The 26,249-nt window shown below is 40.6% G+C and overlaps 1 protein-coding gene across 1 annotated transcript in view; it reads right to left on the bottom strand.

Moving 5' to 3' along the window:
• Window positions 1-22,020, bottom strand: part of LOC116398644 (tetratricopeptide repeat protein 28-like) — a 63,057-nt gene extending 41,037 nt beyond the window's left edge. Inside the window, exons 1-2 of the mRNA XM_031875122.1 lie at window positions 21,721-22,020; window positions 15,041-15,409 (exon numbers count right to left, since the gene is read on the bottom strand). Of these exons, the coding sequence (XP_031730982.1) occupies window positions 15,041-15,409; window positions 21,721-21,750 (399 nt within the window). The 5' untranslated portion in view covers window positions 21,751-22,020. The remainder of the gene's footprint in view (window positions 1-15,040; window positions 15,410-21,720) is intronic.
• Between the last annotated feature and the right edge of the window lie 4,229 nt (window positions 22,021-26,249).

A 26,249-nucleotide genomic window follows, 5' to 3' on the forward strand; every position in this document is an offset into this window, starting at 1 on the left:
ATATATATATATATATATATCAGTATAGTTCACGAAACAAGAATTCTCAAACGAGGCCTTTAGCTTCATCTCTGTCCACCGTTTGTCTCCTCAGCGTTTGTAGCAATGAAGCACTGCAATGACGAAGCAGGTTAGTTTTGTCCGTTCTGGGCTACCGTAGAAACACGGGGGCCTCCGTGAAGAGGAGCCGCTCCGTAGATATAAACGGCTCATTCTAAGCTAACGAAAACACAACGATTCTTAGTTTCAGGTGGAAATACACGAAAGAAAACACTCACTAGTATTATATTCAATGTTTGCTAATAGATTCTTCTAAATGTCACACACTGTTCCTTTAAGTGTGTTTCTATCGTTGTGAGAACCTGAACACGCTCGTGCGAAACCAAAGGTTGGAACACAGAAGGTGTTCTCAGATTGATCAGCATTTAGAGTGGACACGGTCTGACTGTGAGATAAAGTCTGCAGCAGCTCGGCCGCATCAGTCTGTGTGGCCTCCAGGCGCCCGCCACAAATGAGACCATTCATCTTTGCTACCATACATGGCCACGAACACGGTCCGCTCACACACACACACACACACACACACACACACACCGCTGGTTAATCCGCTCATTCTTCTCTGCAGCCACAGCCGGTATTTCACCTGCTGTTGTTCTTTCTTTTATTACAGACAGCATCCTCTCCGAACCTCAGCGCCACCTCTCATGATCTGCTTCGACCTGAAGGCTTCAAGATTCACCAAATAATGTCCGAGGGGAAAAGAAGTTACGTTTAATGTGAGGTCAGGTAAAGCCACGTCTAATAACTGCATTTCTCAAACTCTAATTCTCAACCTTACTAAAAATAAGACGTCAGTGAAACACTATAACGGCAGCGGATTGAATGACAACGGATAGAAATGGATGAACTCAGGTCAGGTGAATACAACAGGAGTGATTATACGGGATGGACAAGAAGGGCTCAGTGCAGGTAATTAAGCGCAGGTAAGTACAAGTACTGACACTTCTCTTCATGTGTTTGCATGTTGTTCACTCATTAAGTCGCAGGTTAAAGAATGACCGATGTTTGGTAACCACACCGTCTTTACGAATGGACGGCCGTGTGGGTCGTCTCTGCGTGTTACGACCCACATTTATATGTGTTTATAGTTCGGCAGCGGCTTCTAGTGGTCGTTTCTCCAAACTTAAAGAGCTGCGAGTGTCTAAACACTTTGATCGTGCTTTTGTCGTCGATATTTAACGTTTATTTATTGAGTAATGCTACACAATGATTCAACATATAGATTCCTACCAAAATAATAAGAGACCTGAATCATGTGTTCGTTCTGCACGTGAGGAGAACTCCTCACGTGCATCCAATCATTTGCGTTGAGTTCTGTGATAACCGTGCAGAATATTAATCAGCTGACCTTTCTGAGACGTCGGTGCAGGTGAAGTGAGAAGCTGCGTCGACAACGGGAAGAATACACAAAGGTGTTACATCATCTTATACTCCAGCACTCAGAGGAACCGTTAGTTACAAGATGTTTGATAAATTATCATGAAATAAATAAATAATATTAAATATCTGTGAACGACAAGGAAGCTCAAAAATTATTAAATCAAAACTATTTGAATTTAAATTTAAAAAACAATCTCTATCACGCGAGATTCATTAATGTTACCAGTGAACACACACACACACACACACACACATGGCTGTGAATGTGCAGGTCAAGAGTTCGGAGGTCAAACACCACGTTCACATGCAGGTCAGAGTTGTTTGCTTATCAGATCTGCAGCTGTGAGCGTGTCTGAATATCAATTATTGATTGAGTAACAGATCTTTTGACATTGATCTCTTCCAGGAAGGATCGGGGGGGGGGGGGGTATTGAACAGTGATACGCTGACAGAACGATAAAAACCTCTCAGGTGATAGATTGACTGATTGAAGGTCCCACATGTTCAGATGGAAGACGCCTCAGGACATCATGACGTCACAGTGAATATTCAGGTCTTTACACCTTCAAATTTGGGATTGTACATTTAGGGGTTCACTCAAACCGCAGAGATAAATAATGAATGAATGAAGGACCTTCATTTTTAAATGAATGGACTGTAAGATATTAACATATTTCAATGGATTATATGCAGTTAAAAATGTTTCCACCGTAAATGAAAAGTTAAGTCCTCTCAAGGTTTAAATCAAAGAATCATTTTCATGGTTTTTAGTCGCTTTTAAAAGTGTATTGTCTCCGTCTAAGGACTGACATCAGGGCCAAACGAGACCAACGGTTAAATCTTCTCCTTCTTGTTATCATTATTCTTGTTGTTATTTTTATTATAAATAATTTAAAAAAAAACGTAATTTTGATTTATTTGTATTAGAAAGACCATGAACGGAGCTGAAATACTAAATGTGTACATTATACGTGTGTGTGAGTGTGTGCGTGTGTGTGTGTGCGTGTGTGTGTGTGTGTGTGTGTGTGTGTGTGTGTGATGTGAATGTCAGGAGATGATGATTGTCCTCTGAATGTTGGAGTCTCATCAGGTCGACCTGGAGTCAACAGTATCAGTGTTATCATCCTACACAGATTCTATTGATCCTGTGCACCAAGCACACACACTCACCCACACACACACACACAGTAATAATAACAGCACTGTGTAACACTCTTAACGCTGTCCAGGAGGAAATAAATCCCATAATAAGAGAGGTGTTACCGTGGTGCACCTCCTGGTCTAACTCACAGTGTTCGTGCCTCATGGCAAGGTTGTAATAAATTGTGCAGATGATGCTCTTTAACACTGGAGATAGCCCACGTATTACCCGCCGTGTGCTGGTGTCGGTGGAGAGCTTGTGCACCGAGCTCGCTCTGGTCCCTCAGGACTCTGGTGAAGGTCACATTTAACCAGCTGAGATAACACGAGGAGGAGGAGGAGGTAACAGCAGCGAGAAGGTGCTGATGAACGTGTCGGAGAAATTCACACCTTTGGAACGAAGGTTGTTATTCCGCAATTAACAGATTAATGAGGGCGCGAAGCATTCAGTCATTTTCAACATTATGTGAAGAATTCTTCAAACCAATTATTATCAATTTTATTTAAATTTCACTTGTTGTTTTGTCTATAAAATGTCTGAAAATAGTAAAAGGTAAATCACAATAGTTGACGTCTTGTTTTGTCCCAAAAAAAACAAAAATATTCTTCTATTCGTCTTCAAAATGTCTTGTTTAGTCGGAGCATCAGTCCAAACTTCAAAGATATTCAGTTTACTTTCAAACAAGACAAATAATTGGCAGATTGATCCACAGTGTTTCCGTTTGTTGTTTGACTGCTCTATGAATGTAAATTAAACTGCAGTGTGTTTCCTTCTCACAGAGAAACATACATGAAACATGCCACAGACGACTAGACTGGTAACTAAAGAGAGAAGTACAGTTCAAACATTCATTACAGAAGAAATATAACGTGAATCTTCCCGGTAGATTCTGTGTAATCAGTGAGGAGACCTCGACATGTGAAAAGCTGCATATTTGATTACATATTTCATTCAGATTATTCTCCCTGCAGCGTCTTCTGTGCGACAAAAAAAAAGGCACATGCTGCTTTTGAAGAGTTTCACTCAAAACCATGAATATGTAATTTCATTTTTTGGGGTTTAAAGATAAGGGAGAATTATCTGATTGTGAAACTGCTGAGTGCTGCGTTCATTAATCCTTTGATGCTTGACTCTTCAACATTTTCCCATTAAGCAGATGAAGAATCAACATGTATGCCGGGTCATTCTTTATGTATTCTGTTGTTATCGTCGATGCTCGTGGTGGACGCCAGCCTCCGGGGCTCAGACAGACAGTTGGTGGCACATATGCCCGCTGAGGCCGGCCGCCTGGCACAGTGTGGCTGAGGCCCGGCCAAACAGATGAGCCTGTAATTCTGTTTGGTTTAATGGTGACGAGAGCGTGCACGGGGTTTTTATACACTCTCACAGAGAGGAGCCTTTTCTAGTTTTCCTATATTTGGATGTTTTGGTTGGGGGGAAGCATTGTTACGTGACTGACAGCACTTTACCTTCACCACAGTTTTCATGTATAGGATATTCACAGTATTTTATTGTAATTTAATTTATTTATATATCTATCCGTCTATATATAATATAACATGTTTTTATTCATCGTATATTACGGTTTAGTTATATACCCTATATTTTACATTATATTTATTTTAATCTAATTTAATTTAAATAACGACTTTTTTATTTCATAAAGATTACATTTTAATTTATATATTTTTTATTTTATGTTATATATTCTATAGTTTATTCTTTATCCAATATATTTTATTTCATAAATATTATATTATATATATATTATATTTTTTTTATGTATACTATAATTAATTCTTATATTTTAACTTTTGCACTATTTTTGCTTTTTTCTGTTCATACCTTTTGTAGCAGCATTTGTTGGAGGAAGCCTGAGAACGACTGCTCCACTGTCATCGTTACAGATTTTAAATCTTAAACTTCCTACCGCTTGGATCGGCGTGAAACTCTCCCGGTTTAATCATCGGTAAAAAAGATTACAGACTGTCTGCACTTCTAGAAACACAGACCTCCAGCAGCCAAGGCCACTTCCATAAGTGAAATATTATTTGTGTATCCGCCCCGTGATCCGTTCCAAAACTGAATCGGTTCTTTCTTGACCCATGCTAAAACCCTGCTGAAAGTATCTTTTAATAATCCTTTTGGTGTTTCCATGTTAAGTTGTGTTAAAGATGTCATCGCCAGAAAGATTTTAAATGGGAACACAGAACACGGACAAAACAATGGACACAAAAAACAATAACTATCCATCTCCTTCGGGAAGCAACGAAAGGCCACAACTCACATTTTGAATTCCATGTTTGAAGTGATTTTCATCTCCTCAGACCATGACACACACACACACACACACACACACACACGAGTCATCTGAGCTCTGAAACCCTGAGAACCATTTCACAAAAGAACAAAGATAATCCATAATTTGAACCATTGTTGCCATGGTGACAGCGCACTCACACACACCACTGGAACAAGTCAGTTTAGTGCGGGGCGACATGAAGGGGCCTCCGTGCTGATAGGGAAGGTTTAAGTTGAGGCATGATGGTGGATGAAGAGGAAAACACGGGGCAATTATAACCTGACCTAGAAAAGCTGGAATAAACTGAATTGTATCTTAAAGTTTCTCCGTTTTAGCTCAAACACAACGTGATGGTGACTCACTTCCTCATTGAGAAAAATAAATCACCTTAACGGATAAGGCTGTATATTTTTACAATTGTCAACAAATCCCATAAAAAGACCCCTCTGTGCCATTGAGCTCCATTGACTCATCTACAGCCATGGGAAGTTATACTTTGAGCTAAATGCTAACAGCAGGATGCTAACATGCTCAAATTGACGGTGTAAATATCCAGGAATGTTTACTCTGTTCACCATCTTAGTAAAGCACGTTAGTCCTAATTAGGACTAAAACGCATTAATTTTTATCTGGTCATAAACCAATGGACACATTTAAGATCTGACCTGATGATGGTGCTCTACGGACAATTCATCCCGAGGGGAACATGAATGTTTGAAACAAATTGAGTAGCAATCCATCCAATAGTTGTCGGGATATTTAACTCAACTTCCAGAATTGTCAACCTCACGGTGGCACTGGAGGGAAAAGTCAGAGGATCACCAAAGTCATTCGGATTCATCATCTGGGAACCATGAACGTCCGAACCAAACTTCATGACAATCCATTCGATAGTTGTTGAGATATTTCAGTCTGGATCAAAGTGGTGGACCGACCGACCACCACTGCCATCCATAAAGCTGTGATGCTAGTGTAGCATTACATTTGGTTCATGTCCCCCTGAGGATGAACTGTTAACGCTTTACATCTAGCGCCTTCATCTGGTCATTTGTCCAATACTTTTGTTTGTGAACAAATACGTGACGCACTAATGACGTCCCCATCAGCCTCAGCTGGACTTTGCCTTCTACTACACTTTCAAAAAATATGTGCACCCTTTTGATAATTACTGTTATTTATAATTACATCTTGATCAGTATGAATGATCACCATAATTGTACAACCCTATAATCCTGATATGTTTTGCAGCATCATGATGAGATGAAGAGTCCAGTTGATGACTGACAGAAGATGTTGCCTCTGATTTATGAGGCTGTTCAATCATTTTAAGTGCACTTTGTAAATAAAAAGAGAAAAGAAATGGAGGCCATACGCTCGGATATGAACCCTGCTTGTGTTACACACACTTCCCCTATCACATTCAAAGAAAGTGCTCTCTTTGAAGCTCAACCCCCCTCCATCCGCCTCCACAGACATCAGAGTCCCAAATATGTGATCGTTCATTAACCTCAACCTCCCGTCTGCAAATAGCAACACACACACACCCTGGCGTTAGTGTTTCATTCTGCTTTTCTCGCCTCTCTTCTTTCTGTTTTGCTTTGCAGCTCCATTACTCAGAGACTTGCTCTGTTCCCAAATCCTGAGGGAACCAGGAAATCCCAAGATCCATGACAAGGATGAAACAATTCCCAAAGCAAAGCATGAAGCTCCAGTATTTACAGTCATGAGGGGGACGAGGGGTCACGACGAAAACCAAAAGGATGATTCTGTTTTATCACAACTTGGGCCTTATGTTTCTAGGGAAGGCATTATCTCAACAAATGTTGGTCCCCAGAGGATGACTCCCCTTTTGCTCCACCAAGAGGTTGAGTTCAGACTTGAGGTGAGGTGTTTCATAGCGAAATTTGTCAACAATTATTGAATGGATTGCCATGAAATTTATTACAGACATTCATGTTCCCCAGAGGATGAATCCTTGATATACACTTCAATTAACTTCCTGCCTTTCATCCAGCAACACCAGCAGGTCAAATATTTTTTTCATTTATTCAGCCAAACATCTCTTCATCTACAAGATGGATTGCCTTGAAATTGTGTACAGACATTCATGGTCTCCAGGGGACAAATCCTACTGACTTTGGAGATCCCTCGACTTTTACTCATGCTCCATCATGAGTTTGAGTTCAGACTTGAGGTGAAGTGTTTTAGAGCAAAATTTGACAACAACTATTAAACCGGATTGCCATGAAATGATGATCCCCAGAGGAGGAATCTTTGATCTCCACTGAACTAACTTCCTGCCTTTTCATCTAGCACCACCATCAGGTCAAACATATTTTCATTTATTTAGTGAAACATCTCTACTTCTACAAGTTGGATTGGAATTGTGTACATTCATGGTCACCAGAGGATGAATCCTGCTGACTTAGGTGATCCCTTGACATTTCCTCTTGACACTCCACCATGAGTTTGAGTTCGGAGTTCAGTAGATGTGTTTCAGAGGGAAATTTGTCAACAACTATTCTATGGATTGCCATGAAATTTTGTACAGACATCCAGGGTCCCCAGAGGATGTATCCTACTGACTTTGGTGAAAACATAACTTTTCCTCTTGCCCCACCATGAGCTTGAGTTCGGAGTTGAGTACTTCAGAGGGAAATTTGTCAACAAACTATTCGATGGATTTCTACGAATGTGTTCATGTCCCCCAGGGGATGAATCATCACAGTAATTCCCTGACCTTCCATCTATAGCAGCGCCATCATGAAGTCAAAATGTTAATGTGTCCGAAACTCGTGTTTATGACCAAATTTCTTTAAAACTACATTCCCATCAGCCTCAGCTGTGCTTTGTGTTTAGTGCTACTGTGAGCATGCTAACACGCTAAACAAAAATGGTGACTATGGTAAAGCTGTGAAACATCCGTATGTCAATGGCACCCTGTGGAGTTTCTGACCACTTTATTTTTCTTACCAGCATGCAGGTGATGTGATCCCTGGCAACGGTTTCATAGTTTTTCACTGATCGACAGCCAACGGTGCAACACCAACAAACCACATCAATAAAAGGCAGAGAAGAAGAACAACACTGCAAAATGTTGAAGATATGAAGTAAAAAAAAAACTTTTGCAAATGTTTTATGTGTAAGCAAATGCATTCAATACGTTTGTTATGCCTCGAGGATACACTCAATGTGTTTTGGTGAGTAACACGGACTGTAAAAGGAAACTTTAAATGGAACCACAGGGTGCTTTTAACATTGTTATTGTGAGCATGCGAGCATGCTGATGTTGTTAGCACTTAGCTCAAAGCACTGCTGTTTCTAAGCATGGCCTCACAGAGCTGCCAGCTTGGCAATAGACTCGAGTGCAGTCAGACCAACACTTTATTTGCAGCTGAAAGCAAAAAGAGAGTGCACCCGAAGTATTGGGAATATGCTCTCTCTGCAGGCAGGTCAAGTTGTATCAGGAACCCGAAATTGTGATGGATGTTTGCAGCAGTTAAAGTTTGAATATTACATTTTCTCTGTTTATTTGTTTTATCCTCCAAATAAGTTCTGGCTCCTTCAAACGTTGAGATGTATAGCTGATAAGAAATGACGTCCAAAAGCACCAGAATAAGACCCAAGGTTGTAATAAACTGACACTGCCCTTTAAAATCCAGCCATCAGCTGCTGATGCTCCGGTCAGTTGCTGCTAATACCGGGTGGAGACTGAGCGTATGAGCCGAGACCTAAATCCTCATCCTGTGACATTCATTTTCACTCGTTCACACTCTGATAACAGTCACACCACGCCACATTCAAGTCCAAACCGAGTCACTCTGTCATTATCTGCCTCTGCTGTTATCTTTCTCCTTCCTCTGCAGTTCTCTGCCGAGGCACCCGGCAGTGAGCGAGAGAGACGAACGCAGAGGGAGGAGGATAAAGATGGGGTGATATATATATATATATATATATATATATATATATATATATATATATATCCAGACTCCATAGCTCAGGATGGTTGCTGAGACAGCAGAGTCTGGCCCGAGTCTGGCTGATGTCTTACAGCAGTGTGTGAACCAACACTGCCAAGCAGAAGAAAGACGAAGGAGCATATCTCTCACCATTAATACCAGACAATTAGACCCGCTCCACTTCTGGGCGAAAAATCAAAATTCATTACGCTCTGCAGGCGAGAGTCTGGGTGTGAGAGACGGTTATTTTGCTGCTGATGTGCACTTTTTATAGCAAACATGTTATGACAGATGGGAAGCTGTGGGAAGGAGCTTCATCTGCTGCTGCGATAAGGAAGGTATGAAAAAAGGAAGAGAAGAAGAAACGAAGGAGAGAAAAGATCATTTAAACCACTTAAAGAACGATAATGGTCATTCACACCTCCAGCAGGCTGACAGAGCAGCTATTAAAGCAAAGCCACTATCTGTGACGCACTGTGCAGCAGTCTAGGGGGGATGACATGCATCGTGCATGTTAGTGAGCTGCATAAGCCTCATGTGATGCGGGTCATGAGAGGCCTGCATGTAACAAAGGGAAAGTTGTGTTTGAGTTCCCTGCGGTTTGGATACCGAGCGGCTTCATAGCACGTCAGTGCTGCCCTCTAGTGGCGGAGAACCAACGTTTCATCACATCCTTTGATTTTCTACATGACTCAATATTGCAGGTTTGGTAGTGAACACTTTATTTTGAAGTTTCCTTGAAGAAAAAAAGAAAAGAGTCTGTAATTTGGAGCTAATTATAGGGTTTAATCCACTTGTGTGGATTCAGGTAGTGAGTGAAAGAAGAGACGTTGTTGGTGCCGTCGTGGCAACTATTTCCATTACAGTCCACCTTCAATTCATTAATTACAGCCAAGGGTGCAATTTCCACTTGGGACATAACAAAATCATTAATTTGAACCCCACATTTTTAGGGTTTCAGTTAGATTCACTAACTCTAATCATAATCTTTGTAATGTCGAGCTAGAAAAGAGAGAGGAGGAAGTATCACGCTCAGTGAGATCTGCAGACGCTACAGAGATTATGTTTTCTCCTAAAATAAGACACTGCTAAGTCAATAAAGCACAGAGTCAAATACAACATCTATCTGTCATAAAGTATCAGGTAACGACATCGTTTTAAGTCATGTTAGTGTATTAATAATAAAGTGTAATTAATAATATATATAAACACAGCCATCACATATTTAAGGTTTTCTTTCTTTTGAGTTTTTTTGTTGAGGGCCCCCCCACCACCACCACCACACACACACACACACACTTCTTAAAACCAAAGTTAAACCTTTAATTCCAACTAATTGCTGCGTAACATAGAGAGTTTTCAAGTTAGTGCACAGCAGGTCAGCTGCAATTTATCTGCAGGCAAGCCCACAATTATACATATATCAAGTTTATATATATATATATATATATATATATATATATGTGTGTGTGTATATATATAGAGAGCATTTCCTTCAAGGAAGCCAACCACTGTTTATAAAATCAACACAGCTCAGTTGTAACTACTAGTTGTATCTGTCTCTGAACTTTGTCTCTATTTCATTATAATTAGCACCAAATCACATTCTGTTCTGGATACTTTCTGGGAAACTGTTATAAAATGACAGAGCCCTAAAACAATCTCAAATGCTGTATATATTAAGTATTAAGTTATTTACATTTTGACCACCTCTACTTCAGTCAAAATTTACAAGTTGCTCATTTTCTGAAATAGTTTTAGCTCTGATTCAGTGAGTCTAAAGTTTGTTATTCTGCCTCTGTGGATGTAAAATGTGTCGCATTGAGTTCACACAGTAAGGGAAGTGAAACGTCTCCCTGCTGGAGACTCATTGGCTCTCCTCACATGCTCTGCAGTGAGTCCTGGATTACACCGCCGAGTTCTGCGTGACACCATCTCAGACGTATCACGAACACGACATCACCGTCACACCAACGCGGTCCGGGGTCGAGTCACGTGACCGGAGGAGCAACCCAGACATGAGAGAATCTTCTCTCAGATTATTACACACTGCTGAACTCTGTCATGTGGGGGACCTTCCTCAGCGGACCGTTTTAGGTCCAGAGTCCCTCTGAAGGAAACTCTCTCTCTCTCTGCACGTCGGTAATATCTTTGCAGCGTGCGGTGGGAGAGTACTTTCTTAATGACAGGGGAAGCCTGAGCCGACTCCGCGGCCTTCTGCGTAAACAGGCGTAGCTGGCTGCCATCTGGTTGGCCTCCACTTCAGAGCAGAGAAGCCCGTTCACCGATGATCGGCACCGGTTCCAGCTCCACTCACTGCCAGAGCAGAATGTTTGGGGTGTTGACCCTAACTCACACCCTCACGATGAAGAGGATCAGTTCAAAATATATATTTTCTCACTTACTTCTGAAAGATGTTTAGCCAGACAGAAAGTTCTGGTCTGGTTCCGACATCTGTCTTTTGTAATATTAATGGTATTTGTGTGAAACCTTTATGCTGCGTCTTGGCCGAGAAAAAGAGATTTTAATTCTCAATGGGATCCTCCAGGATAAATAAAGGTTAAATAAAATAAACAAATGGAGGTGAATGAGAATTTTGAGGAGCTCACAGTTTTGACAAAATTCTGCAGTATCATTTCCACCAGAAATAATGTCCCCGTAACTTATATGGACTATGTATTTTGTAGAAAGTAATGAAAACCAGAACTTCACAACTAATAATTTAATAATGTTTCTGTTGATCAACCTATTGTGTGTTTCTCAATAAAACACCAGGAAATAGTGAAAATAGTACGACGAAAAATTGAATTAATCTCTATATCCCACAACCTCAGATTAACCTTTTTTCTGACTTGTTTCTGGCCATTTTATGGCTTTATTTAACAGTGACAGTCGAGAGAGACCGGAAACATGAGAATGACACGCAGCATACGGTCCGGTCTGGGAACCGAACCGCAGACCCGCGATCATGTGGAATGCGCCTACCCTTTAACCTTCCCAAGGAGGCGTAGTGTATTACATTTTCACATTAAATAATGTGGTGATATTTCTGTGAGCAAAATATCGATACCTTGAGATTGAAAGTTTAATAACAGTAGTTGACAAAGCGATCTCATCAAAAGGTCCATTTGAGAGCTGTTCTGGAGCTTCATCTGCAGATGGAGTTTGCCCAAATGTACAAATAGCATTTAGCAGCTAAAGAGACAGATATTACCCTCAGGAGGTGGTGGAGACCAAAAACAGAGCTAAAGAGAATATTGCCCTTAAAGTCATAATCCTTGAGATTGTCATGAAAATGATAATGCTGTGTCGTAACTGCTGGATGTGGAAATATGCAGCTGCTCGCTAATAAGTTCAGAAAGTTGATAGGTCTAAGTTGTGACCAAAATTTGTCAGTTATTGGAGGATTGAGTCCTCAAAGAGCTCAGGAAAATGGCCCCCACCCCGATTTACTAGCTGTGGGTGTAACGTCAGGAACACTTCAAGCTTGCTTATCCTAAAACAGATGAGTGGTGCAGCCACACATCTGCTGCACTGCCTCCTTCCTCCTCTCCGGGACAAACACACGTCTTTATTTGTGAGATCTAACGCTTTCACAAAAACCACACAGAGCGAGTGTGCGGGTGACAGCAGAACATTCAAACACAAAAACAGTCGGTCTGTGGGAGAAAACACTCAGCCGCGACAAAAGAAAGGCTTTCCGCTCCTGCAGCAGTTTCACTTCTGCGACGCGAGTTTTATTTGAATCACAAAGAAACAAAAAAGCTTTTTCTCAAAGCGTCGACACTGAATGCACCGACAAATAAATGAAAAGGAGAAAAAACAGATGAAGCTGCACAAAACGACAGGAAAACAACATTAAAATGCAAAGACGTTTAGTAATTCTGCACCGCGTCGTTATCCAGATAAGCACACAAACATGCGCAACTTCTGACCAGTTACACCCTCCAGTTCCCATGACCGCGTTGTGTGTGTGTGTGTGTGTGATACAGCGAGTGTGTGTTGTGCCAACAGACTGTGGGAGGCAAACAGAAGAGAATAAAAGAAAAGAGAAAGAGAGCAAAGCCGAGCGAGAGCGAAGAGCAGAAAGAGAGAAGTGAAGCAGAAGCAAACGTCGCTCCCTGAAGGACTCGCTCTCATTGCTACTTCATTAGTCTCCACCTTGCATTTGACCCACGGCGAAAGTAGCGGCAATGACACCGCCACTATGCAAGCCAGACACACACACACACACACACACACACAGGAATGCTGCTTCTGTTATTGTCTTTAAATGCTAAACTCAGGCCAAGGCCTCGCCAGGGTTTGAAAAACAAAATAACAGCCGTGCAAAGCTCTCACACACACACACACACACACACACACACACACACACACACAAAAAAACACCACTTCCGTCCATTCTTTCGCACAGAGAAAGGAAGTCGAAGCTGGCCCGGCCCCAGACGTCCAGACGGAGGTAGCCCCCCCCCTCTCACCATGCTTCACTTGGTGGTAGATGTAAAGAGCCACTTGAAGTGTGAAGAAGTACTTGATGTTTTTCTGGTAAATCTGCTGGAAATGTGAAATACTGCGCGTTTTTTTAAATAATTCTCTCTCACACGTCACTTGAAATTAAAGCTATAAGTTCATTTCATGTCACAACTTCACAGGCAATCTCACCGTGTATGTAAATCAGAATATATCATCACAAATCAAGGCACCAGTGGTGGAAGAAGTAAGTGTAGTGACGTGTACCTGAGCAGAGAATGAAGTCACTCTGTGTGTGTTTTTATCAGAGCTTCTCCGCTAGCTGTTAGCTGCTAGCTGCCGGCTCAGCCGTCGCCATGTTGAGAGCCCAGTGGAGGCAATAGATCTGCTCTGAATTTCCTGTTGAGCACTTTTACGTGAAAGTATCAATACTATAGCATAGAAATACTAAAGTAAAAGTCCTGCATTGAAGTTCTCCGACACGCTCGTCAAACTGTGGTAACGTGAGTTGCAGTTTAAAACTCTGGTACCACCAGACGGAAATACTCAACTACAAGTACCTCAAAATTGTACTTAAGTACAGTACTTGATTAATTGTACGATGCACACGCAATGTTTCTTGATCGTAATAAACCATAAATAATAAGAAGCTACCGACCAGATATCAGTTCTGAGCAACAATTTGGAAGCACAGCTACAGTATTACTGGACCAATGCTTCTGACTCATGGACCAATTAAACGTGCTCTTATGCACCTGCTGATGAAGCACCACCTCGCATCTATTTCATCCCAGGAATGAAAGGGAAGGAGACTTTTCTTTCTTTGCCACAGCGTCCCCCAAATGGATGATAACAAAAATATCAGATAGTGTGTATACCTTCATATTGTCCGACCCTACGTCTTCATTATTTGTCTTCCTCTGATGATGTGCAGCTACTGAAAGCACGGATGCGTCAGCAAACATCGTAGTCTGTCTCCTTGTTCAGCTCTCTGTCATCACACTGGATCTCTTAGCGCCAGCATATTTACACATTATGCTGAGTTATGTGTGTGTGTGTGTACGTGTGTGTGTGTGCTGTACCCATTTCAAATGCACTTGTCAAACAAACAAACAAAGAAAGACTGTTCAGCACAAGCTCAACATTAAAAGCACAACATGTTGTCTGAATAGAGGGATCGTGTTCAGCCCGCCGTACACCGGCGACAATCCAAACTACACCACAAACAAGCTGCCAGACAGAATCCAGGAGGGAAAGACGGGAAATAAGGACTTGCTTTTTTCCGAGCAGCCAATTACAGATTGTCAGGACATGGACATACACAGGAATAAAAAGCATGCAGCAACATCATGCTGTTTTGAAGAAGACTTGAAACTAGAGACTGAGACCATAAACTCATGTTTACAATGTTTACTGAGGTAATAAATCAAGAGAGAAGTAGAGTCATTTTCTCATAGACTTCTATACAACCAGAGGAGTCGCCCCCTGGTGGACACTAGAGAGAATGCAGCTTTAATACATGAAGTTTGGCTTCACTCTTGTGTGTGAAACGATAAGTCAGCGTTGATTTATTCATCACGTAACTTCCGTAGTTAACTAACGCCACTTCTGTAGTTATTTCAACCCAAACTAGGATATTTTCCGAAACCTAACCAAGAAGTTTTGTTGCTTAAACCTAACTAAGCTGTTTCCTGTGAGGACGGAAGTTTATTATTCCGCGGCTCTTACCTTGGGCCATTTGGGGTTGATGAGGCGTGCTTTGACAGCGTCGTCCAGAGCGGTGCTGTACTGACCCAGTCGGAGATAGGCAGCGGAGCGGTTGCTGTACAGGATGCAGTTTTGGGGGTCGGCGGTGAGGGCCTCGCTGTAGAGACGCACAGCCAGAGCGTACTCCCCCTGCTGGCAGGCCTGGTTACTGCGGCGCACTCGCTCAAGGAACTCTGCTTTGCTGAGGCCTGACGGACTGGGGGGGGCAGCCGGACGGTCGACCCTTTTCACCGACGGGGCTGAAGGGATCAGGGGGGAGGAAGAGGAGGAGGAGGAAGAGGGAGGAGGGTTGGTGGTTCTGCTGGTGGAGCGAGAACCAAACAGAGAGAACTGAGGAGCAGAAAGGGAGGTGGGGAGGACAAGGAGAACAGACGTTGGTTCATTTCTTCATTAGAGGTAAAACAATTATCCCATCAGTCCATCAACAGAAACAACTCTCATATTGGGAAACTGGAAAACTCCAAACTGGTTCTAACAGACGAGTCTTTGGCATGTAGTGATTACAAAGATATATATGTTATATATTATATTACTTTAATTGAAAGAAATTTAAGTACAAAAATGCCAAAGATGTGTTTTGAAACAGTTACACAAAGATCATGTATCATTCAGGTTAATTATATAAAGACTGACCCAAAGAGAAAAGGCCTTTTGCTCATAGTGATGTCGAAAACAAGCGAGACTGCCAGTGAATGTGCTTTTGGCTGCAGTTACGTAACTTATAAAAACATAAAAGAACAGGATGACACTGAAACTTCAGCAGCCTGATTTGCATGATACGATGCTGTAGTTTGCCAGCAAATGGGACACCAAACTGCTGCGTGCACTTTTCTGCTCGGTGGTAACGGAGTGAATTCCTCTGAGAGACGCAGAGAGAGAAGAAGTCAGACCGAGACTCAGATGAGGCTTCTGTTCTTCTCATTCAAACTTTGTGTCAAATGTGCTCACTGAGGTTTCCTTCTCTGCAGCTTCCACATCGAGACCCCGCCTCCCTCCCTGATCTGGCGTTTCCAAATTTGTCCTTTCACCAGAGCTTACACCAAGGCCTTCATTTTCTCTCTCTATTCCCCTCACACACACACAGACACACACACTTACAATATGCAGACTGGAGGGATTCCTAAAACTTGCAAATGCATCACCCCAACGGCTTTGAGCAGGAGGCGAGGACAGGCACTCAACACGACTCACTTTACATAAAACTGCAAGAAAACTTCAGGATGTTCGCACAGTCTCAGGAGTGTGACATGAGAGCTAATGCAGAAGACGCCACCAGGCATCTACTCTGTGCAGGTTGAGACCACTTCAAGCTAACACTGAACAGATAGCAAAGAAAGTTTACTGAGAAGAAACTTTATTTAGGAAACTAGTGCACGAGAAAAACCAGTACGTGTCACTGCTTCACACCGAAATGTAGCAGCTTATCCTCTTACAACACTTTGCATGATATCTTACGAATATGTTACTACTCATTGTTGTGTGTTTTTCCTATGAAAGTCCAGCTACACGTGTCTATTTGCGCTCTTTACATGCATACAGTCTTTTCAAAATAAAGGTCCCTGTTCACAGGAAACTATTTAATTAAGTTTAGAGAAAAAACTACTTTGTTAGGTTTCTGAAAAAGATCATGGTTTTGGGTTAAGTTATCTACGGAATTGGCGTTATTTAAGTTTGGATGTTATGTGACAATTAAATCAACGTTGATCCCAACAAGACCGTCACCTGGTTAAATAAAAAACAACAACAATATAAATGCTGTCAGGAATACAATTCGAATGGGAAGAAATACTGAATTTTTACCATGCAGAGTTCAATGATAACCGCTCAACATTTAATGGTAATTTTGGAAAAAAATAGGTCCTTTACGTCCGGCTGTAGTAGACAAAGACTTGTAATTTTCAGCTTTGTCGGCCAATGACGACTTTAAAGGAGACATTCTCATTTTCAGGTTCAAACTTAGACGCGTTTTGAGTTTCTACCAGAACATGTTTACATGTTTTAAATGTTCAGAAAAAACTTTATTTCTCTCACACTGTCGGTCTGAATACAGCTGTACTGACCCTCCGTCTGAATCGCTCCGTTTTAGCGCCCGTCTCTTTAAGACACCGTCCCGAAGGAGCCCAGACAGTTTTGATACTTTCACAGTATTTATAAAAGCACCTAGAGAACCTTTAGCGGCTGCAGCGAGCTAGCTAATCAACAGCTAGTCAATATTCAGACAAATATCTGTCAAACACGGCAGAGCTCTGTACGTTTTTCTGTATTTACATGTTTTCTGGAGCTAACAACACATTTGCCATCGAGCATCTATAGCTTGGCTCAATAACTATTTTATCCCGTGAATATAAAGACGACTTCTCTCCTCATTGTCTGGTTCTTGGCTCGTTTCATTAAGTGTGCCTCTGACAGATGGCGATGAGATTCGTTTGGAGACAATCAACCATGCAGACTGTAAAAAGCGAGATTGAAGTCTTAGCTGTACGTGTTCCTCTGAGCTCTGGGTACCAGTCAACTGATGAAATCCTGATACTTAAATTAAGAGTCCAGGACTTTGGAAGTACTGAGGTCAAAGACTAAATCCCGCTATTCCCCCAAACACCAGAGAGACTGTTTCAAATAGTTTGAATTATTGAAATATTTAGATTTTTCCTGATTTCATTCATAAAGTTAGATATTAATTATATAATATGAAATGATTTTTCTGCAGGTTTCATTTAAATGCAGGAGAGTTTAAGTGATTAGCGGAACATGAGTTGCTGCTGTTGATCATCAGTTGATCAGTTGATCAGTTCTTATCTTTGTGCTGTTGAACCAACGAAACTATTTAAGAACGTCAATGTCAGAATTTATAAACTTATTTTCTGGATTTATACAAAAGAATAATCAGCAGATTACATTATTCGATAACATCAAATAATCAGTTGCATCTGTAAAGTGGAGCAGTTCTGTCAAAGAAATGAAGAACAGCTTATGAACTCGACTAAACTCAAAGTAAAATAACTGGGTCACAACTTCTACATTAAATGTTCCCATTTTATTCCCCAACATAAACAAGCATGTGCCTCTAGAGTTATTGGGTTTATTTCATTTACATAGTTTTGGTAAGTCATCTGTTTATGCATCTTATTGTCATTAAGCCTTTGGAGCGTGAAACAGTGTTCTTTGTCTGTTTATGTTGTTTGTATTTATTGCTGTAACAATGTTTTTCTTGTTCAGGTTTTTCTTCCTACAAAGCTTTCTCCGGGAGTAGAACTCTGGTGTGAAGAAATACTCGCATCCTTGCAAATAAATCCCAAATTGACAGAGGAGATAATATGAAGCACATGATCTGAGAGTCCTCGGTGGCTTCGGCCCTGAAGAGTGCTGCGACGCGCTGATGATAAACTCACTGAGCAAATTCACACAATTCACAGTCCTCTGACAGCGGCCATTTTTCAGCCGCTCTCTCCAGCATGCCATCGCGTTTCATCAATGTGTCACGTTGTTATGAAACACTTGTTCAAATATGACAATGTGATGTAAAGCAGAGCTGTTTGTAACATGTTCCCTGGGCGTTGTTTGCAGGAATAAACAAAGACGGCCACACATCACGCGTGTGGAACTAAGACGTAAATCTCTAAGCCGATTACTGTAGAACTAGGACACAGTTAATAGAGAGCAAGAAGAGCAATTACTGAGTTCAAGTGTGCACTTTTGCAATCGCACAGTTTATGTTACTGAGTAGGTTGTATATATATAATATAAATGTTGTGTGACAATGTTCTTTAAACAGACGATTGAGCCGTAATCCTCTGTGTGTTATTGCCTCACTGCTCTTATGATGATGATGCTCAATCAGGGAATCGGTTGCTTTTAAGGTAAACGCCGACTTTTATTACAGTTTTTACTTTTGGACTTTACACCACGATGAATAGCACATAAATTCATACCTATTGCTCTCTTCTTTCATTATTTACACAACTATTTCTGTCAATTTTCATGTGAACAAAACTATGAATGTCTTCCACGGGAGACTGTCTGAAAATATTGAAAGAATATCATGTCACCTGCACCCTCTCAATGAGAACCAAGCAGGTAAAACCACTTTTGATTTCCAACGTGTTCAGACGACACTTCTGTTCAAGCTTTGTACTTCTCTCTCTTTTAGCTCTGTTTTTCGTCTCCACCTCCTCCTGAGGGAAATATCTGCCTTTTTAGTTGCTAAATGCTAAGCTAGTTCACCAGCTAACTGTGTCTGCCTGCTGTTTTGCTGCTGAGCAGGTAGCGTACGGCGAGGTTTTCTCTGAAAACAGCGGCCTGCTGCTGCCAAAACAACCCTGACGAGAGCAGCGAGAGTGAAGGAAAACAGAAAGGCTTCTAGCTGTAAACCAAATGAGGTGAAACTCTAAATAAAGCTCCGCAGAGCTGAGGGAAGCTGCAGAATGAGGTGATAAATCCCGGTATTTGAGCAGTCATTTTATCCTCTGTTCATATAACAGTGTTCACTATATCGGCTTTAAAGCACTGAGCAGCTCCTTCTAAAGAAAGCCTATTAAGAATAAGAGGAAACTCATCTCTGATGCATGTTCACGTAAAACAATCTGCTCAAAATTCATTCTAATCGCTCGCTTTACAGAAACTTTGTGCAGTTATTGCGTTAACTATTTGGGTTTATTTCACAGTTCATTAGCTGTTCTCTACTGTTACTGTTACACATTGAATATAATATGAAATATCCATCAAATACAGACTTTACTCAAAGATGAAAAGAGGTTTGTTTAGGAAAAAAGGCTTAAAGTTAAAAAAGAATACTTTTCTATTCAGTAAACTTTAACTGTACTTTAAAACAGTTGTTCACTTCAGTTCTTCAAATGTCATCACATGGATTTGAAGTGTGAACTGTATAAAATATCTGTAACTGTGATCTACTGTGTGTGTAACCTCCTTTATCTGGATGAGAGTCGTTTTGTCACGCGTCTGTGTTGTTTGATATTCATGTAGCAGCTAATTAAAGGTACTGCCACACACACACACACACACACACACACACACACACACACACACACACTAAGTCACCTAGCAGGACATTTCCACTGTTGTTTGTGTCATTGCTGATGTATGCAGCGGTGGAAGAAGTAATTTGATCTTTCAGTTTAGTAAAAATAGTGAAACCACAGTGGAAAAAACTGTTACGAGTAAAAGTCCTGCATTTAAAATTTGTCTTGAGTTAAAGTACAAAAGTATTTTGCATCAAAATATACTTAAAGTAACAAAAATGAAAGTATTTTGCAGAAAAGTCCATTTCAGAACATTATTATTATTATTCTTTGAATAATACAGCTGCTAAATGCGGGCCTAATTTTATTTTATTTATTTATATTTTTCAAATTATACTGCTTGGCAGCTTGTATATTTGTCCTTGAGAAGTTTTCTTTGATTATATTTTGTATAATTCATCTGAACCTGCAGAGTAACTTCACTTACCAAATAAACTGCAATATGGTAAAAAAAAAAAGTACAATATTTGCCTCTGCGATGTAGTGGAGTAAAGTATTATATTGAGTATTTGTAGTTTAGAAAAAAGTGTGAATGGGAATTTGCAAACACATACACACACACACACACACACACACACACACACACACAGTCTCCTGTCTCACTCTCTGCCGGGTCAAAGGGAGAACATTCCTGAAGAACAACACAGAGACACCGACACAAACCGGGGGGCTGAATACCTGAAGGAGAGGAAGCCGTGTCCCTGAACGCAGCGCTTTGATCTGTTAATATAAGTCACATTGTAGGGGGAGACATTGAAGGCAACACACTGTTATTAGTTGTGATCATATTTAGCTCCTCCTTTACCAGCTGTGATATTAGAGCTGACAAGATGAGTTGATTCATCGATTAGTCAATAAACAGGAAGTTAATTTAATATATTGATAATCGACTGATGGTTTCAGTCCTTTATAGGATTCATTTCCTGGTTCCAGCCTCTTTTCTTTTTCATATATATAACAGTTAACTGAGTACTCATTAAGCACTGGTGGAAAGTACTCAAGTACATTTACTTAAATGCAATCTTGAGGTACTTTAACTTTACTTGAGTATTTCAACTATATGCTACTTTACACTACTAATCACACATCACAGAAAGAGTTTACTCCAGCTTTACCAATGATATAATGTATATAATAAGAGACCATTCTGCCCAACAAGTACTTTTAATACTTTAAGTATATAATGCTGTTAATACTACTCCTAATTCAGAGGAATCTTGTGTACTTTTACTTGTAGCAGAGTAGTTCTGCACTTTTACCTGAGAAAAACATCTGAGTAACTACCTCTTCCACCACTGGCATTAAGGCATTGATCAGTATTTCTTCTTCTTATGTTAACACATAATCAATTATGTATTAATTATGTAAACAATAAGATACATTATCTTGGAAGGGGGGGAGAGGGGCTTTAATGTGTGCAAACTCCAGCCAGTGGTTTCTAAATAAATCCTGCAGGATGCCAGTTCATCATGACAACCAACTTTTCCTTTCTTCTGCCAGCCTCCTGCAGGATCGCACTGCTGCCTCCCACACCAGACCAGACACAGCGGCGGCTTCGTGAGACCACCGAATAAAACACGCAGCGCTCGTTTTCCTCACTTTTACCTTTTCTTTCCTCGTTCTGTTCTTTTCCATCCTGCTCTCGGCTAAATCCGGCAGCGACAAACGTTCATCCCAGTGAGGACAGGAAAAAACACACCATCCAGAAAATAAAAGCAGAATACGAGCCTCCACCGCAGTACTGTAGTTTATCCGCTTTGACTTGATCGATACGATGGGGGGACTTGTCCGCTACGGAGAGATCCTGCTCACTTTTTCCTGGAGGAAGTGAATCCAGAGTATGTGCGCCATGTTCCCACAGCCGAGCTTCTCCTCCCCATAGCGGAGCGTTTGTCCGGTGAGGGAGGCGGGGATCCGGTCGGCTCCACGGCCTTCAGCCTTCAGCAAGGTTTCAATTACTCCTCATGACATCAGAGAGGAGTTGAGTTACCTGACAGATATTCATTACAGCGGGCCTGTTACTCACTGCTGCAGACACACACACACACAGATAGATAGCGCCATTAATACCGCAAGGGGACATGTTTTCGCTACAGTAGCAATTATGAAATTAATTAATGATTAAAAAATATTAAATATTAAAATGCAAATATCAAATGCACAATATATACAACGACATAGAATCATATTAAATGAACTAACTAAACAGAAGTACAAATATTCAACCAAACAACAAACAAAGAAGTAACAGTGTTTTAGTTTAGTGATTAGTTATGTGTTAGTTATGTGTGGTGGGTTAAGTGATGATGCTTTTTGTGGGTTTTTCTTGTGGAATCAAAGAGCACAGTTTATGTGTTTTTTTTACTTTTACTTAGTCAAACAAACAAACACCAACAAGACAATACATAATTAAACACGTGTAACTTAAATGGCAGGAAACAAATAGTGTTTTTAAGAATTTATACATTTTTTATAAATTAATCAACATTTTGAGTTGATTTTGAGACTTGTTGGAAAGATTGATCCCACTCTGGTGTTTATTAGTGACTTAGTGAGCTTACAGTCTTTATGCTAAACAAGGCTAATCAGCTAGCTTCATATTTACAGTACAAACATCACACATAATACATACGAAAACCCAAGTGTAAAAACAACAATTTGCTGTTTTACAAGCCAGGATAGTTGGCCACTCATCCCAGTCTTTATGCTAAGCTAGGCTAACTGGCAAGCTTTTTATTACTATGCAGACATCATACACAGTGCGTAAAAACAACAATTTGCCATTTATGAGTCAGGCTAGTGCTGAGCTAAGCTAACCTGCTATAGCTTCATATCCAGCATACAGACCCAACGTGTTGTTGATTTACTCATCTCACTCTCAGCCAGAAAGCAAAATCCCAAAATATCAAACTATTCTTTTTAAGTCGTACAGTGTTCTTGCATCATAAACCAAATATTTCACCAAGTGTCTTATGTACAGATATTTACATAACTGTTTTTCACACTTTAGCTTTGCTAATAACATCATTTGTATTTATATACAACTCATACAACACAGTAGCCTACAAATATTCACAAATAGGGCTTTTAACAGTGGAGACAACTGACGTATTACTGCATAAAAAGGTTGGTAAACTCATGATCTCAAGGCAAAGTTACACTGATATCAAACTCACAGACCCTTTTCATGGCAGACATTTAGACATTTAGTCGAGTCTACAGCCATATTCAATGCTAATGTCAACATGCTAATAACAAAGCTAACATACCAATGTTTAGCAGGTGATGTTTACCATGTTCACCATTTTGGTTTAGCATGTTAGCGTGCTGATATTTGCTAATTAGCTCTGAATAAAAAGCACAACTGAGGCCGATGGTAATGTCATTGGTTTTGGAGAAAGTCTTCAAACCACATATGTCAACCTCATGTTGGCACAAGAGGAAAAAGTTAGTGGATGATTAAAATCGGTAGGATTCATCCTCTGGGGACCATGAATGTCTGTATCAAATTTCATGTCAATTCATCCAGTGTTTGTTGAGATATTCCCGACAACCATCACTAGAGTTAAGCTAACAAGGAAGCACAGATATAACTAGTCACTGTAATGGTGCCTCAGTTGTATTCAGTGTCCCGGGAGGTTATTCCAGTAAGCTAGCATGCATAATAGCAGCGCTCTTGAACTGGCACACCTGAATGAACTAATATTAAAGTCATACCTGTGCTGTTGCTTTTAAGACACGTCAAAATATCTGCTGTGAAAAGGGGTTTGTTATTCTTGAGGGAAAAGTTTCTTCCAACAATTCGGTCAAAACTGAGTTCTATTACGATTCTGATGTAGACGATATAAACACGTTATATTACAATATTATACGGAGACCCAAAGTGTTCAATATTAAGTAAATCGATTATTATATGACGCAGATAAAAACATGTTGTATGATCATGGAAAGTTTTAAAACTCAGCTCTTCATCAAGATTTGTTTACAATTTGTTGCAGGTCATTTTTATTACAACGTAGCAGTTTTTAGGTATTGTATTTATAAACTTTCTGTTTCGTCTGTTTGTTTTTTGTGATCTTGTTGGAAATAAGAGTTAACAAAAATATGTTCCTTGGAATGGTGTTGTTTGTTGGTCCATGAATAAATGAAATCAGACTAAACTTAAAATGATCTGTCTGGTCATTGAAAACAAATTAATATCTAGTCACACTAACAGCTGACCCACGTGCATCCTGACCCTGTGTTCTGGTCCTGTTCTGGTTGAGTCTGGCCCGGACCACCCTGAGACACAGTTTGTGGAGCCGGACGGTTCCGTCTTTCCTCTTCGCTCTCCTCACGTTTGGCCTCCTGACCTTCAGTGTGACGGCCTGTAGATGGCGCTGCTCCTCCGTGTCTGCTCGGCTCCTCTGGTCCTCCTGAGGAAGCTCTGCTCTCACTAGAACTGCTGTACAGCTGTGCAACAAAGAAGAAGAAACGGTTGTTTTATCATGCCGTCACTTTAACTTTCTGAGGTATTTGTACTTGCGTAGTTCCATTTAATGTTACTTTATACTTACATTTCAGAAGGACATATTGTACGTTTTACTCCACTACATTTATTTGACGCCTATAGTTACTTTGCAGACTAAGCTTTTACATGATACGATTTTTAAAAAACTTCTCAGATGTTTAATTTTAAAACATTTTCAAGGCCCAAAGAGGCAAAAGGAGCGAATATATTTTCTTTATTTTTTTGGAGAAAAATGTATGTAAATGTGAACTTTATTTTTTCTTCTTCGCTCTCACATTACCAATAATTGGAGGGTTCCCAGGTTGGGAACCATTGGACCAGTGGTTCTCATGACCCCTCAGATTTATCTGGTGACCCTCTGGAGGGGCCCCACTCCTAGATTCGAAACCACTGGACTGAACTAACTGTATATAAAGTATTTTAATGAAAATACTTTGCTTACTTTAATAGATCATTTGAATGAAGTTTTTTTCACTTGCAATTGATTTATATTTATACATTGTCGTATTGGTATCTTTACTTCTGTAAAGGATCCCAGTACATCTTCAATCACAGACATACATCCACAACTGTCTCTGCATACTTACATCTTTCCTGCCGTGCAGTCTTGTGTCAGGAAGCAGGATTGAGACACACGTCCCAGCAGAATAGTCTGTACTTCGGTCAGTTGTCTCTGTTTAGCCAAAGACTGGAATACTCTGGTGAGGACAGACCAACACGTCAGAGACCAACAGACACAAAAAAGAGAGAGACCATGTGTGCAAACATGAGATTATGATAATGTCCAAGGCCGGCAAATCAGTTCTGTGCAGATTGAGAGAACCCACACACCTTATGTAACCGTGTGACTGTGAGCGTATGTGTGCACTGCTTGTGGCCTACTTCTGTGTTATGACCCATCGCACCACGTCTGTCTGTCTCGCACAGAAATAAAGGTGAGTGCACCGGTATCACCATGTCTGTATAAACTCTGCAAATAGCCCCGTAAATATTTACTGTAGACATGATGTGACACACACACCCCCATGTCGCTGAATATCATCCTGATCAGGCGCTCCTGCCAAAGAAATACTCCACACTACTACATTTCCATTGTAAATGCAAATCTTTTGCTACGTTTACGCCCAGCGTCCACACTACCTTTGAGTCTTAAACCCCCAAATACAGAGGGGTTTGAAAACACTACCGACAGCGGGCTGCCACAGGGTTGCCTCTTATAGTGCATTGTAACTCAATTTGAAAAATAAAACTTGGGGGTTTTTTCAACAAAATGTATTTGTTGAAATGGATAGAGGAAGATTTTAGAAGATCTTAAGTATCAAGCACAACCTTTTATTATTAAAGAGAACTGTAAAACTGTCGTGTTTTCTGTAATGAAGCCACCAGTCTACTTCCTGTTTACACCTTCACCCACGTGCCCGGTGTACGTGAATACTCGTGTGATTTCAGACGTGCAAGTATGGACGTCAATAACTGCTAAAACGATGCTGAAACTCACGTGTGGACGGAGATTGTTTTTGTTTTAAAACCCCAGTTTTAAACGTATTAGTGTGGACATATAGCCTCATAATGCGAACAAAAAAAATCTGAGTTCTTCGTATGATTGGTGTTGATTGTCTTTGTT

Source organism: Anarrhichthys ocellatus, unplaced genomic scaffold, assembly GCF_004355925.1.
Source record: "Anarrhichthys ocellatus isolate YVR2014 unplaced genomic scaffold, GSC_Weel_1.0 scaffold87, whole genome shotgun sequence".
Lineage (NCBI taxonomy): Eukaryota > Metazoa > Chordata > Actinopteri > Perciformes > Anarhichadidae > Anarrhichthys > Anarrhichthys ocellatus.